Below are 13,445 nucleotides of genomic sequence, written 5' to 3'. Positions count from 1 at the left end.
GAAACGTTACGAGATGGGATTACGTTTCCTTTTAATGGATCAGAGCGTTTTGTCCGCCTCCGTTAGTCCCAAACCATCTGTACAATAGGGGCAGCCAGGACCCGTGGGGCATTCTGGGCTTTCTTTGCATCCACAGGGGAATTCCTGCAACACAGAGAAGTGGGATCGGTTTTAAGGTGGATTCTGATCCGAGGGCTCTTAAACCACTGCCAGTAACCAAGAGCCAGCGGCTCTCCCAGCCCAGAGCAGAGGGAGCAGAGAACCGAACCTGCTCCCTGCAGAGCCCCTCGGAGCAGCTCCCGGTGCCTCACCAGGCAGGCACAGCCCTGCAGCTGCCAGCACATGCGAAGAGGAGGGATAAGGCACCATAAAGGAAACGAGGCCTGGCCCTGCCACCCCAAGACAGAAGCTGTTTGTTTGCAGTGGAAGGGAGCGCACACAGGGCAGAGGCCGCCCGTCGCTCTCCCTCTGGGGCCTCAGGCATCAGCCTGCCCCTGAGCTGCCCTCCCCAGCTGTGACCTGGAGGCAGCAGTGAGGCCCCAGCAGCCTCCCCTGACATGAAGCTGAACCTGGAGGCCCCCCCAGCACTGCACCGGGGCTGTTCCGGGCAGGGTGAGCGCCGAGGAGCTGACACCCCCAGAGAAGGGCAGCTCTGGTGTCACTGCTTCCCAAAGCCAGCTGCTGGGAGAGGAAGCTCCCTCTGGGCAGCACTGGAGCGCAGGAACTGGTCTGCAGCGATGCCAGCCAGGACGCAGGTGCCACTGACCTGAGTTACTCCAGGGCTTTTACAAGGGCTTCGTTCGCTTCTACTTTGATCTGAGCTTCTGCTTTAGCTGCTTCATCGGATGCTGCGGCCATCTCTGAAACAGCCTTCTCCAGGTTTGATTTTGCGGTCTGAACACAAGAGCACAAGGAACGTGTCATGGAGAGAGCACGGCAGGACAGGAGGCTTGTCCCGCAGAGCCCTCCTACCCCCACGCAGGGGCCCCACAGCCCCTGGGCTGGCCGCAGACACCTTATCAACAGGCCCTGCAGGGGAAAAGCTGGTTTGGAGACTAAAGAGGGTTGGGGAGGGGCAAGATCAGCATCTGCGGGAGGGAGGGAAGTGGCCTGGGGAAGGGGTAATGACTGCACCGCTTCCTCTCCCCGCAGCCTGTGGGGAGTTCAGCAGGAGGAGCCCCTTTGATGCGGATCAGGGGGCGATGGGGAAGCGGGGGGGAGAGAGCCCTGGCTCCGGGTGTGCTTTCCACAGGCACAGGAAGCTCCTGAGACAACCCCCACCAACACGGGGACAGAATTCCCCCCCCGGAGGGAGCCCGGCTGCCGGCGCCTGCCCGCGGGAGGCCACTCACAGCCAGGTCCAGCATGTCCATGGTGACCGCCTCCTCCGCCAGCACCTGCACCGTGGAGTCTGCGTGGACCGTGACGGAGCCGCTGCTCACTGCGGAGGCACAAGAGCAGCACCGGGTCAGGCAGCGCTGCCCCACGGGCCTGCTTTGGGGTCAGACCACGGGACAGCGCCGGGAAGCGCATCCCGGAACCACCACGATCCCTTTGCCAGGTCCCTTGGGGACTCTTTTCCTACTGGAAGGAAAAGATGCTCCCAGAGAGGGTGAACAGAACCAAAACCACCTGAGCCCAAGCAATAGCCTCACGCCGAGCCCCATCTCCCAGGGCACCCCTTGATGGGCAGGGCTCCATCACTCACCGAAGTACTTGGTGGCGGTGCCATCCTCAGCGTGGACGGTCACCACCCCCGGCTTGAGCACCTGCAGCGTGGGGACGTGCGAGGCCAGGATGCCGAAGGAGCCGGTCAGCGTGGGCACATCCACCTGCTTCACGTTGGCCCCGTTGTAGAACACCTGAACACGGGAGAGCGGAGCGAGTGGGAACCGGGACCGGGTGCGAAGGACGCCGGGGGCTGCGGCCACTCCGGGCGCTGAGGGGGCAGACCCCGGGCGTTAACACCGGGACCGAGCGCGGACGGAGCCTCCCCGAGGGCCGGCGGTGGGGGGGGGGGGGGGGGGGAGCGGAGGGAGCCGCCGCCGTCGCAACGGCTCCGACGGCAGCGGGTGCCGCATCCCCGCAGCCGCCTCCCGGGAGCGGCGCCGGGAGCGGAGCGAGCCCGAGCCCCCGCGGGCCCCGGGCGCCGCCGAGGTCAGGGCCAAGGTCGGTGCCGGTGCCGGTGGCGGCGGGGCCCGCGGTACCTGCGTGGGCGAGGCGAAGGTGAAGGCCATGGGCGCGGGCCCGGCCGCGGCCTCCGCGTACCCGCGGGGCTGGGGCAGCGCCGGGCGGGCGGCGAGCAGCGGGGCGAGGCGGCGGGCGGCCAACATGGCGGCGGCGGCGGCGGCGGCTGTGGCGCGGGGCACGTGACGCCGAGCGCGGATCCCGGCGTGCCCCGCGCCGAGGACTACACCGGCCGTGGGGCGCTGCGCGCCGCCCGGAAGTGACTGCCCGGGGCGGGCCGCGGAGGATCATGGGATTTGTAGTTCCGGGGCTCGATGTTGGAGGCCTTTGGGGGGGAGACCCTGAACGGAACCACCCGGAACCCCCCCTGCCCGAGACCCGCCCTGCGCTGACCGGGCCGGCAGGGGCGGTGCGGACAAGGCTGGGGCACGGGCAGGGCTCCGGGTACAGGCGGGGCTGAGGGTACTGGCAGGGCTCCGGTACAGGCAGGGCTCCGATTATAGGCAGGGCTCCTGGTACAGGCGCGGCTCTGGGTACGGGCAGGGCTCTGGGTACAGGGAAGGCTCTGGTACAGGCAGGGGTCTGGGTACAGGCAGGGCTGATGCAGACAGGGCTGGCTGTGGGGCAGGCAGGGTTCTGGTACAGGCAGGGCTGGTACAGGCAGGGCTCTAGATACAGGCAGGGCTCTGGTACAGACAGGGCTGATGCAGGCAGGGCTCTGGTACAGACAGGGCTGGCTGTGGGGCAGGCAGGGTTCTGGTACAGGCAGGGCTGGTACAGGCAGGGCTCTGGTACAGGCAGGGCTCTGGTACAGACAGGGCTGGCTGTGGGGCAGGCAGGGTTCTGATACAGGCAGGGTTCTGGTACAGGCAGGGTTCTGGTACAGGCAGGGCTCGGGGCAGCCCCTGTCCCCACGTGACGCCCGCTCCGCGCGGGGGCGGCTCCGGTTCATTCATAAATCCCGGGGCCGCCCCGCACCGAGCGCAGCGGCGGCGATGGAGCCCCGGTCCCGGCTGTAGGTGAGTGCCTGGCCCCGCCACCTCGCGACAGCCCCTATCGCGACACCCGGCCCCGGCCCGGCAGGGAGACCCCATCGCATCCCACCGCGCGTGGAGGTCCTGGGGGGTCCTGCATCCCTGCCAGCATCCCTACCCTACCTCCCTGCCAGCATCCTTACCCTACATCCTTGCCAGCATCCTTCCCCTACATCCCTGCCAGCATCCCTTCCCCATATCCCTGTCCGCATCCCTGCCCCACATCCTTCTCAGCCCCAGTGGGGCTCCCATCTGCCGCTACCCCACTTCCCTGGCAGCATCCCTGCCTGCCTCCCGCATCCTTGCCTGCATCCCACATCCCGGGCGGGGCCGGGGCAGCCGAGGGGAGCAGAGCGGGTCCTTCCGCTCCCCCCCCCCCGGCCCCATGGGATGCGCACACTTGTGGGACGCAGACCCCGCCCTCCCCCTCCGCTCCGTGCGGGAGCGCCGGGTCCCCCGGCCCGAGCCCCCCGTGTCTGTGTCCGTGCCCCGGCCCGGGGCCGCCCCGAGGCCGCGGGGACTGGCCCCTTCAGACAATGGCCGCGCTGTTCCAGATGGGTCGCCATGGAGACGGGATTCCTCCATGATGGGGAACGGGGGGGCACCCTTCATCCGTCATCCTTCCCACCCCCCCCCCCGAGCCCCCGCCTCGGTGCCCGCAGGGATCCCATCTATGGGTTCCCATCCCACAGGGGCCGCCCCCCGCCAGGCCCCGGTTCCCCCCATACCCCGGGCACAGCGCGGGGGGCAGAGGAGGGACCCCCCCCTTCTCCTTCCCTGGGGGTCTCGGGGTGCCTCCCATCACCCTGCACCACCCCGGCAGCGCGGCGGTGCCCCACGGCCGGTGCGGGGGGGGGGGGTCTCCCTTCGAACACCCCCACATCCCTCCGAGGGGTCCGTACCGATCCCCGGTGGCCACCCCCGGCCCTCGCCGCCGGCCGGGCCCCCCCGAGCAGCGGCTCCCCCCCGGGCCGAGGCTCCACTCACGGCTTTCTCTGACCCGATTTTGGGCGGATTCCAGCGGCGCGACCCCCGGCACCGGCATCGCCCCCCCCCCCCGCCCCCCCCGGTACCGGAGCCGCTGCGGGGCTGACTCAGAGCCCCACGAGGGGTGGGGATCCCCCCTGCAGCTCCCCCCCACCTTCGGTGCCCCGAGCTGCTCCCCACAAGCTCCCGCGGCCCCCCCCCCCCCCGCCCCCGGCACAGCCCCGGCCACCACGGGGGAAGCTCCGGCTGCCGGCGGGGCCGCGGGTCTGTGCCCCACGGGAAGCCGGGGCTGGGGGGGGGTGACAGCGATGGGGGGCGAGGGGGCTGCATCCTCCTCCCCATCCCTCCATCCAGCTTCCCTCCATCGCACCGCGCCTCCATCCTTCCCCCTGACCACACCCTCTCTCCATCCCTTCATCCCGGTCCCTCCCTCCATCCCTCCCTCCCGGTCCCTCCCTCCCGGTTCCTCCCGGTCCTTCCCGCACCGCGGTGCCGGGCAGGGCCCCGGGGCCGGGCAGCACCCGCCGCCCGCTACCCCCGGCCCGGCCCCGGCACCTCCCGTTGTTTCCCCCCGCCCCAGGACGCGTTCGGGCTGGGACGGACCATGAGCGATGACCCGACACCGTGGGACAACGCGACCGAGAGCGCGACGGTGAGCAGGGCCGCGCTGCCCACCCCTGCCTGCGCTGCCCACCCCTGCCTGCGCTGCCCCCGCCGGGGTCCCGGCTTGGGGGGGCCCTGGGGGGGGCGGTTCTGCATGGCCTGCGTGGGGCTGGGGTCTGCATCCCGCTGTCACCCCCCTGCTGCACCGCTCCTGGGGGTGGGGTCCCCTCTCCGTGCCCTCTGCATCCCCCTGAGATGCTCTGAGTGCGGCTACGCGGGGCTGCAGGCACGGACCCCCGCGTTGGGCTGGGGTCCTGTCCCCGTCCCCATCCCTGCTCCATGTGGGGCCCCCCCGGCTGCCGTTGCCTTGGTGAAGGCAGGTCCCCAGCACCGGCAGCAGGCCCGGGGGTGGCGGGGGAGCAGGAGCATCTCTGGGGAGCAGCGCTCAGCGTCAGCCCCACACCCCCGTGGGGCCGGGGCTGGGCTGTGAACCCCCCCTCCCCGGCTCAGCCCCTGTGCCTGGCGCAGGCGGTGCCCGGCGAGGTGTCCCCCCAGGATGGGTACGTGCTGCTCCTCGCCCTGCTCTCCATCTTCATCGGCGGCACCCTGGTCCTGCTCTCCAGCATCCTGATCATCTGCCGCCGGTGCTGCGAGGCCGACCGCAGGCATTCCAGGTGGGCACCGCTGTGATGTGGGGTACGGGGTGGGGGGGCTGCTGTGGGGCACTGCTGACCCTGCACCCCCCAACAGAGCCAGCGATGACCCCGAGAAAACCAACACCACCTACCTGGAGGACTCGCAGCCAGCCCAGGGTGAGCATCGCAGCGACCTGCCCCTGCCCACCCACCAGTAACACCAGCAGCTCCCCACTGGGGGTGAAGCAGCTCCTGACCCCCCCCTCTCCTGTGTGCCAGGGTGGCCACACACCCCCATTGCCCACCACCCAACTGGGTGGTTGGCATTGAGGCCTTGGGTGCAGTGAGTTTGCCCGGCCTCAGCTGGCGATGGTGGAGTGCACCACGGTGGGGGTCCCTGGTTACTGACACCCCCTTTTCCATAGATATCACCATCAAAGTGGAGGACCCCGACTGCCTGTCGTCCTCCAGCTACCGCGATGCGGAGGGCGAGCGGTTCCTGTCCTCCAGCTCCTCCACCGCCCGACGCGTGTCCTTCAACGAGGCCGCGCTCTTCGAGCAGGGCAAGAAGACGCAGGAGAAGGGGCGGAGGTGAAGCTCCGGGCCGGGACAGGGGAGAGCCGGGGCGGGGGGGGACCGACACCGGGGCCGCCCCTCCTACCCCTGCGTGCCCGGCAGGTACACGCTGACGGAGGGGGACTTCCACCACCTGAAGAACGCGCGCCTGACCCACCTGCACCTCCCGCCGCCCGCCCTCAAGATCGTCACCATCCACGAGTGCGAGTCCAGCGAGAACAGCCTGGCCATGACCCCGCGCCTGCCGCCCGCCAAGCCCGGCCTCGCCATCTTCCAGGTGAGCCCCCCGGCGGCACCACTGGACCCCCCCCCCCCCGGGTTGGGGGGCTTGGGGCATCGCCGGGCGCAGGGACGGGAGGTCCTGGGGTGCAGGGGCCCCTCCTGGTCGCTGGCTCTGGTGTGGAGCCCCCTGAGCGCTCTGTGCCCCGCAGCCCCCCGCGGGGGCCCTGCCGCAGCCGGTGCTCCCCAGCCACGCCGTGTGCCCCAGCTCGGCCCTGCCCGGGGACACCTACAACTCCAGCGCCGACACCAGCTTCACCCAGGCCAGCCCGGCCGCCTCCTCCGACTCCGGGGAGGGCCCCTCGGTGAGTGCCGGAACCAGGACCTGACCCCCCCATTCCCACCTGGGGCTCCTTGGGGCCAGGGCCCTGGGAGGGGGGGGGTGGATGTGGGGAGGATGTGGAGAAACCGGCTCTGTCCCCCGTCCCCATCCCCTTCCCCGGGGGCCATTTGTGCATCAGCCGAGCGGGACGAAGCCCTCACGGCCCCCCCGGTGCTCCCAGTTGGCAGCAGTGCCCAGGAGTGGGAAGGCGGCTGGAACGGGCAGCACCAGCCCCGGGGAGCCCCCCCCGGCCCCCGCGCAGGGCACGGTGCTGCAGTTCTTCACCCGCCTGCGCCGCCACGCCAGCCTGGACGGGGCCAGCCCCTACTTCAAGATCAAGAAGTGGAAGCTGGAGAGCACCCAGCGGGCGTCCAGCCTGGACACCAGAGGTGGGAGCTGCCCCATGGGGTCGGGCACGGGGCTCGCCGGCCGTGCCGGGATGGAACCGGCCCCCCCAGCCCTGCCCTGTGCTCCCTGCTCCAGGGTCTCCCAAGCGGCGGCAGTTCCAGCGGCAGCGGGCGGCCAGCGAGAGCATGGACCAGGAGGACCGGGACCCGCACCAGACCGACATCATCCAGTACATCGCCCGCACGGACGATGTGGCCTTCCACCCCGCGGGGGGGCCCTTCCTGCCCTCCCCCGCCAGCCCCCCACCCTCTCTCGGCAGGTATTTTTCAGTAGATAGAGGGGATGGGAGGGGGGGGGGAAAGGCTCCGGGGGACCCCAAGCACGGGGGGGCTCCCACCTTCATGCGGCTTTGGTGCGGGGTGGACGGGGGTGGCGGCGGCAGCAGGGGGTGCATGGGGAAGGCGATGGGGAGCAGGGCGCCGAGGCCATGCCCGTCCCTGCCGTGATGCCGGGGTGGTGCCCGCAGGTTAGAGCCGGGTGAGGGCAGCCCCGGCGAGGCCGGGGTCCCGGAGCCCCCCAGCGCCTACCACGACATCTGGAGCCTTCGCGCCTCGCTGGAGCTCTACGCCTCCTCCGAGCGCAGCAACGACCAGGACTCGGTGCGCAGCGACGGCGGCGACAGCGTCTCCTCCGCCGGCGGCTTCCCCCCCTGCCCCTCTTCATCCCTGGACGAGGCCGAAGGCCCCGAGGAGAAGCTCTGGGGTCGGCCCAAGTTGGAGGAGTCGGAGCCCGGCACGCGCAAGCTGCTGCAGATGGACAGCGGCTACGCCTCCATTGAGGCGCCCAGCCGGGGGGGCGAGGAGGGGCCCCCCAAGGACCAGACGGCCTCCGAGAAGCGCATTTGCTTCACCAGCGCGGGGCGGAAAGGCACCATCTTCGAGAGCTTCGAGGGCCGGGAGCCGGAGGAGGAGGAAGAGGGGGAGGAAGAAGAGGAGGAGGAGGAGGAGGAGGAAGGGAGCACGGTCCGGGGTGCGGCTGGGGGGGCTCTCCCCCGTCCCCACAGCCCCCTGGCCTGGTCCCCGTACGGGCAGATGTTCCCGGGGCGGGAGGCGCTGCCCCGGCGGGACTACAGCATCGACGAGAAGACGGACGCGCTGTTCAACGCCTTCGTGCGCCACGACCCCCAGTTCGACGAGTCCCCGCTGCGGGGCAAGCACCGCTCCCGCACTCACCTCCGCAAGCAGTGGCAGCACACGAAGCAGTACAGCGACCCCGGCGTGCGCTACCCGGCGCTGGAGCGGCACCGCACCCCGCTGCGCCGCGGCGACAGCGCCAATTACCCCCTGGACAGCCGCTTCCACAGCCCCCTGCCCCGCATCGTCAGCGCCGGCGACGAGGAGGCGGCGGCGGAGGCGGCCGATGGGGTCCCCCCCGGCCCGGCACTGCCCGACCCCGAGATCCAGGTGATCGTGGAGGAGGAACCCGGAGAGGCGGTGCCCGAGCCCAAGGGTGGCCCCGAGCCCCCCGGGGATTGCCCCGGCCCCGGGAGGTGCCTGGGGCTGGGCTCCGGCTCGGAGCTGATGCTGGACAAGATCACGGGCGGCATCGAGGAGCGGCTCTACGGGCACTTGAGGAAGGCGGGAGGGAGCCCCGAGCACACGGTGGCCGTGGCGGCCAGCGACGCCCCCCCCGACCACAGCCCTGTCTAAGGCCCAAGGCGAAGGGGAGAGACCCCGGCACAGGGGTTCGGGGCTCCATCCCCTCCTGCTGCCCCCGGGGGGCACCGCGGGAGGGGCGGCCCCGGCCCGGCAGGGCCAGGAGGATGCGTGGGGGTCCCCTGGCTGTACCCCCCCCCCGGCAGCGCGGGGTGGCCGAGGGGCCAGGCAGCGGCACAGGGCCCCGGGGGGCAGTTGAGATGGAGCAGAGCAAGGAGGGGGCAAGCCCTGAGCCCAGCCGAGGTGCCCTGGCCCCGGCAGAGCTGTGTAGCAGACGCGCTCCCCCCGTGCTCCGGTGTTCACAAGCAATAATGCCCCCGGTGCAGCCGGGATGTCCCGGTGAGGATGGGGCCAGAGCTGGGTGCCCCCACCCCCCCACCGCGGTGCCACATTGGTGGTAAGGTGGGGGGGCGGTTATTTGGGGAGGGGGAGTCACCTCCTCAGGGCCACCCCCCCCCCACCTCCAGTTCTGCAGGGATCCTGGGATCTAAACTGGAAGCCACTGGGGTGGCCGTGCTGGGGCAAGAGGATGCTCGAGGGGCTCCTGTGGCAGCATCCCAAGGGCTGGGGAGGCGGAACAAGCCCTGGGTCCCCCCAAAGCACCCCCGATAGGGGTGGGGGCTGCCTGGGTGTAAAGGGCAAGAGCCAAGCGTGGGTGACCCCAGAGCACTCCGCACCCCCCCCTGCCCTCCCCAGGAGCTCAGAAGATTTGTATTGATGGGTACAGAGGCAGCGGCTGCTCCTGGGGGGGGGGTTTGCTTTTTAGTGGGGTTTTATTTGTGTTTCAAAGGATGGGTACGAAAGAAAAGGGGGAAAACCCAATAGTAACTCCCCAACTGTGTTACCTGTTCCCTGGGGGGCTGGGACGGGGAGGGCCCCTCGGCCCCCCAACTGCATGCGAGTCAAGAGGCCGGGGCGCTCCTTCCCTCCGCCAAGTCTCTGTCCAAAGCACCAAGTCGAGCTCCAACTCGGTGGTTTTACGTCTCTAAACAAGACAAAAAGACAAAAAACACCCCAAAGTGTGCCTCCTCTGAGCTTGTTTCCGTGCGGGGCAAGGGCTGGCTGGGGAGGGCAGGGAGCCTCCGGCCCCGCATCAACCCAAAGGAGCGGCTTTGCCAGGCCGAGGAGGAAGGAGAGGACCAAACCCCACCTCGCTGCTTGCACTTTATTGTGGTTTTCTTAAAAAAAGGAGAAAAAAAGGAAAAAGAAAGGAAAAAAAAAAAAAGGAAAAGAAAACAGAGTCGACGACCGCTCCCGACCCCTTCCCGAGCCCTTTACAGCATGCAGGTTTCATAGAGCTTTGCTTTGTCTTAATACCTGGGTGGTTTTTTTTTTCCTCATCTGGTTTATTTTCACACATCACGATGTGTAGGAATCTCTAAATATACCGCAAATATAAACAAAACCAAGAAAAAAAAGAGGAAAATATATAATATATAACAGTAGTCTAAAACATAAAGTGCACGGCAATGGCTTTGCACGACTTCTACACAGCCAGGGGGGCCCCGGCCCCGCTGCTCCCCCCCCCCAGGTTCAAACCAGGAGCAAGGTCTCGCTTGGCAAAGTGATGGGAGAGCAGCCGGGAGCCGTCCTCCCGCGGCCACCGTCGGGTCCTGGGTCCAGGCGGGAGCGGGGCCGCAGGGACGGGGCCGTGGTTGGGTTCCTCTGGGTTCTTTTTGGATCACAAGCACAGTCCACGGCAGGAGAGAGGCAGAGCCGGGGCGAGGGGGGGACACGGGCTGGCCCCGGGGCGCTGTTGTGGGGAGCAGAGGGGTTACAGTGAGTGCAGGGCCCAATGTGTTCTCCAGGTCCCCTTCTCTCGATGGCACCGTGTGGCTGGGAATAAGGGGGCCCCGGGGTCCTCGCTCCATCCCGGAGCTCCATCCTAGCACCCGCGTCACCCCCACCTGCTCCTGCAGCCAGGAAGCAAATCCCAAGGGGAAAGCGCAGCCAAAGGAGCTTCGCTTGTGCCATGGAGACAAAGCGCTGCTTCTGTCAATGGTTTTAGGGTGCTGATTACTGGGGCAGAGCTGGGGATTCCCAACCATTCCCGGCCATCCCTGCAGTGCATGCACCAGGCTCAGGCAGCCTGCATGGACCTTCCCCTTCCCCAAAGCTCTGGGCACCTGCAGTGGAGTCCCCAACCCTGGGAACCGAGCGGGAAGGGGTGAGAGGAGCCCCTGATCCCATCGGGAAACCCAGATCCGAGGCATTTGCTTGCGGCTCCCGTAGGTCCCCGTGCAGGTGAGTCACTGCCAGGCATGAATTAAAGATGAAGCTGCCACAGGGGCCGAGCTCTGACAGCTGCAGGGGGAGGAAGGCGCTTTTATTTCTGGCTCCTTTCACACCACAAAGCTGGTCGTGATCCAGGCGGATCCAGAGCCTCAGCCCCACGGAGCCGTGACGCGCGAGCAGCGCCCGGGGGTGGCGAGCGCGGGGCCTGAGTCATCGCTGGCTCACTCATGAATGAGGGCTGGGAAGAAGGGACAGGGAATGCGGAGCCCTGGAAAGAGCCGGAAGGAGGAGGAGGAGGAGGAGGAGTGGGGGGGGGGGGAGCAGGGATGATGCTCAGCTTCCCCAGGAGGGGAAGGGGCTCGTGTATGGCCACCGGTGACACGGACACCTCCTGGTCCAGGAGGGCTCCGGGGCAGGGAAAGGGGCTGTCCTGACACTGCAGCCCAGCAAGGGGGGAAGGATGAGGCAGCAGCTTACAGGGAGAGGGTAGAGCAGAGCCAGGCAGCAGCAGAATGGGGAGCACAGGGGGGTCCCCACTGGGCTCTGCACCCCCTTTCTCAATGCAGAGGCTCCTGGCTCTGTGTGCCAGGGACGTGAGTAAAGGTTGGATGTAAGGAAGAGACGTTCATTACTGTGAGGGTGCTGAGCCGCTGGCACAGGGTGCCCAGAGAAGGGGTGAATGCTCCATCCCTGGCAGTGTTCAAGGCCAGGTTGGACAGAGCCTTGGGTGACATGGTCTAGTCTGAAGCATCCCTACCCATGGCAGGGCTTGGAACTGGATGATCTTAAGGTCCTTTCCCACCCAAACCATTCCATGATTCTACCTGCAGAGGGATGCTCAGCACCCAGAGCTCCCCCTCTCCACTCCAGGGGCTGCAGAACACCCCTCCTGCTCCCCCTGGCTCAGATGTGTGACCCCCCCCCCTCCATTACCTGTGTGGAGCGAGGGGCCCCGGCCTCACTGCTGCTTGCACGTGGAGAGCTTGCGGATCTTGCTGCTGGCGGAGCAGGCCTTGCGCGAGGGGTTGGAGGAGGCGCTGGCCCGGCGCTCGCTCTTGGCTTTGGTGCTGAGCTGCCCTGGCTCCGTCCCGTTCATGCACACGGGCTTGGGCAGCCCCCGGCCACGGCTCTGCCCGTTCTGCGCCGCTGCCTCCTCCTCAGGCACCTGCCCTGCAAGGGAAGAGGGAGGTGAGGCAGTGGGAGGGCCCGGAGCATCGCCCCTTCCCATCGCCCGGAACAACGCTGCTCCGGGGGGGGGGGGACATCAGAGCCCGGCTCCAGCGCCTGTGAGGGCAGCACAGGAGGGAGGTGTGAGGAGGGTGCAGAGGCTGCAGCCCTGCTCCCCCAGCGCTCTGGAGGGAGAAGGAAACCTGAGGGGCTGGGGGCACGATGGAGGACCCCCCGATGGGAGAACAACCTCAAATGAGGCCCGCTCCCCTCCGGACCAGCTCAGTGACTCAGCACGCAAAGAGCCATTTCCAGAGGCAGCTCCTGCAATGGGGCCGGGTCCATGCACTCACCCCCCACCCCCAGCACAGCCCTGGCCCCCTGCTCCCACTGGTGCATCCCCAGCAGGCAGGGGCTGGTTCCCATCTCCCCCCCCCAAGATCCAACCGAGGCAATTTCCTTCCAGCAGGAACGTCACGCTCCAGGGCCCTTCAGTTATGACTCAGAGGGGTGAGTGGAAGCGAAGGCTGTAAGACGATTATGTATAATTTTCTTTAAAGGATGCTCAATCCCTTCTCTGCCAAGGCCGAGCAGCGTCATCCGTCCGCACTTGCGCCAGTGATCACCCCACTGCTCGGCGAGGAGGGGGACACATGTGGGGATGGGTGGTGGGAGACACCCTCCTCCTCGGGGGGTCCACCAGACCCCTGCACCCTCCCCTGCCTCTCCGCATCCCGCCCTGGCACCGCTGCAGGATCCCGTCCTCCATCCCTGCACCGCGCTCACAGATACGCAGGGCACATCCTCGGCGGGCGAGGAGGGAGACAAGGGGCCATGGAGGTCACCTTGCTCAGTCACCTTCAGCACTCACCTTCCTCTCGAAGGCCCGAAGCAGTGGAGGCAACAGGAGCCTGGCCCCAGTGCCTGGAGGCGCCCAGCTTTGGCAAAGCCTCATTCACCGGCGCAGAGGCTGGAGCCAAGGGCTGGTACAGGCTCCTCTGAGAGCCCCACCGAGCCTGACCCAGGCACTTCTGCTGCTCACCTCATGCTCCACGTGTGCCCAAGTGTGTCACTGCTGGAGCCAGGGGCACCCGCAGTGTCCCGGGGGGTGTCCAGCCGGGCACCTCCCCACAAACAGGGATGCAGCAACTCGCACAGCTCCCCACCGAGCAGGGAGGTACCTCGGCCATGTCCTCACCTCCAGCGCTTTCTGGAAAGGCCCGGCAAGGCGGGAGGCTCAGGAGCACGAAGCCGACACCGGCTGGACACATCTGGACCTGTCACTGACCTGCTCCCGCTCCCACTGTGGGGCAGGCCCAGGCTCTATGAGTTGCTCCAGCAGAGCTGGTCACAGTGT

The 13,445-nt window shown here is 68.2% G+C and overlaps 3 protein-coding genes across 6 annotated transcripts in view; 1 reads left to right on the top strand and 2 right to left on the bottom strand.

Annotated features, from left to right (window-relative positions):
• Positions 1 to 14: 14 nt before the first annotated feature.
• ATP5F1D (ATP synthase F1 subunit delta) lies at positions 15 to 4,266 on the bottom strand. Its single transcript, XM_065659010.1, has 7 exons — positions 4,124 to 4,266; positions 2,581 to 2,734; positions 2,208 to 2,450; positions 1,709 to 1,862; positions 1,353 to 1,441; positions 767 to 894; positions 15 to 144 (listed from the first exon to the last, which is right to left on the bottom strand). The coding sequence occupies exons 1-6, from the start codon at positions 4,264 to 4,266 to the stop codon at positions 772 to 774; spliced, it is 906 nt and encodes a 301-aa protein (XP_065515082.1). The 3' UTR covers positions 15 to 144; positions 767 to 771.
• Positions 2,212 to 9,922, top strand: CBARP (CACN subunit beta associated regulatory protein). Of its 3 annotated transcripts, XM_065658888.1 has the most exons (11): positions 2,212 to 3,113; positions 3,159 to 3,206; positions 4,789 to 4,860; positions 5,340 to 5,485; positions 5,562 to 5,623; positions 5,872 to 6,037; positions 6,125 to 6,299; positions 6,454 to 6,606; positions 6,763 to 7,012; positions 7,107 to 7,290; positions 7,498 to 9,922. In XM_065658888.1, the coding sequence occupies exons 3-11, from the start codon at positions 4,813 to 4,815 to the stop codon at positions 8,678 to 8,680; spliced, it is 2,367 nt and encodes a 788-aa protein (XP_065514960.1). In that variant the 5' UTR covers positions 2,212 to 3,113; positions 3,159 to 3,206; positions 4,789 to 4,812; the 3' UTR covers positions 8,681 to 9,922. The 3 variants fall into 3 exon arrangements, with proteins under 3 accessions (XP_065514960.1, XP_065514961.1, XP_065514959.1); XM_065658889.1 differs by having other exon boundaries at positions 2,212 to 3,206; positions 6,805 to 7,012; XM_065658887.1 differs by having other exon boundaries at positions 2,212 to 3,206.
• Positions 9,838 to 13,445, bottom strand: part of STK11 (serine/threonine kinase 11) — a 34,571-nt gene continuing 30,963 nt past the window's right edge. The window contains exons 9-10 of one of the 2 annotated variants that reach the window (XM_065658891.1): positions 11,855 to 12,091; positions 9,838 to 10,990 (exon numbers count right to left, since the gene is read on the bottom strand). In XM_065658891.1, the coding sequence (XP_065514963.1) occupies positions 11,880 to 12,091 (212 nt within the window). In that variant the 3' untranslated portion in view covers positions 9,838 to 10,990; positions 11,855 to 11,879. The remainder of the gene's footprint in view (positions 10,991 to 11,854; positions 12,092 to 13,445) is intronic. The other variant, XM_065658890.1, reaches the window with a different exon arrangement.

This window comes from Lathamus discolor, chromosome 21, assembly GCF_037157495.1.
Source record: "Lathamus discolor isolate bLatDis1 chromosome 21, bLatDis1.hap1, whole genome shotgun sequence".
NCBI lineage: Eukaryota > Metazoa > Chordata > Aves > Psittaciformes > Psittacidae > Lathamus > Lathamus discolor.
Note: the sequence above shows the minus strand (reverse complement) of the source record. Positions and strands in the feature narration are given on the sequence as shown.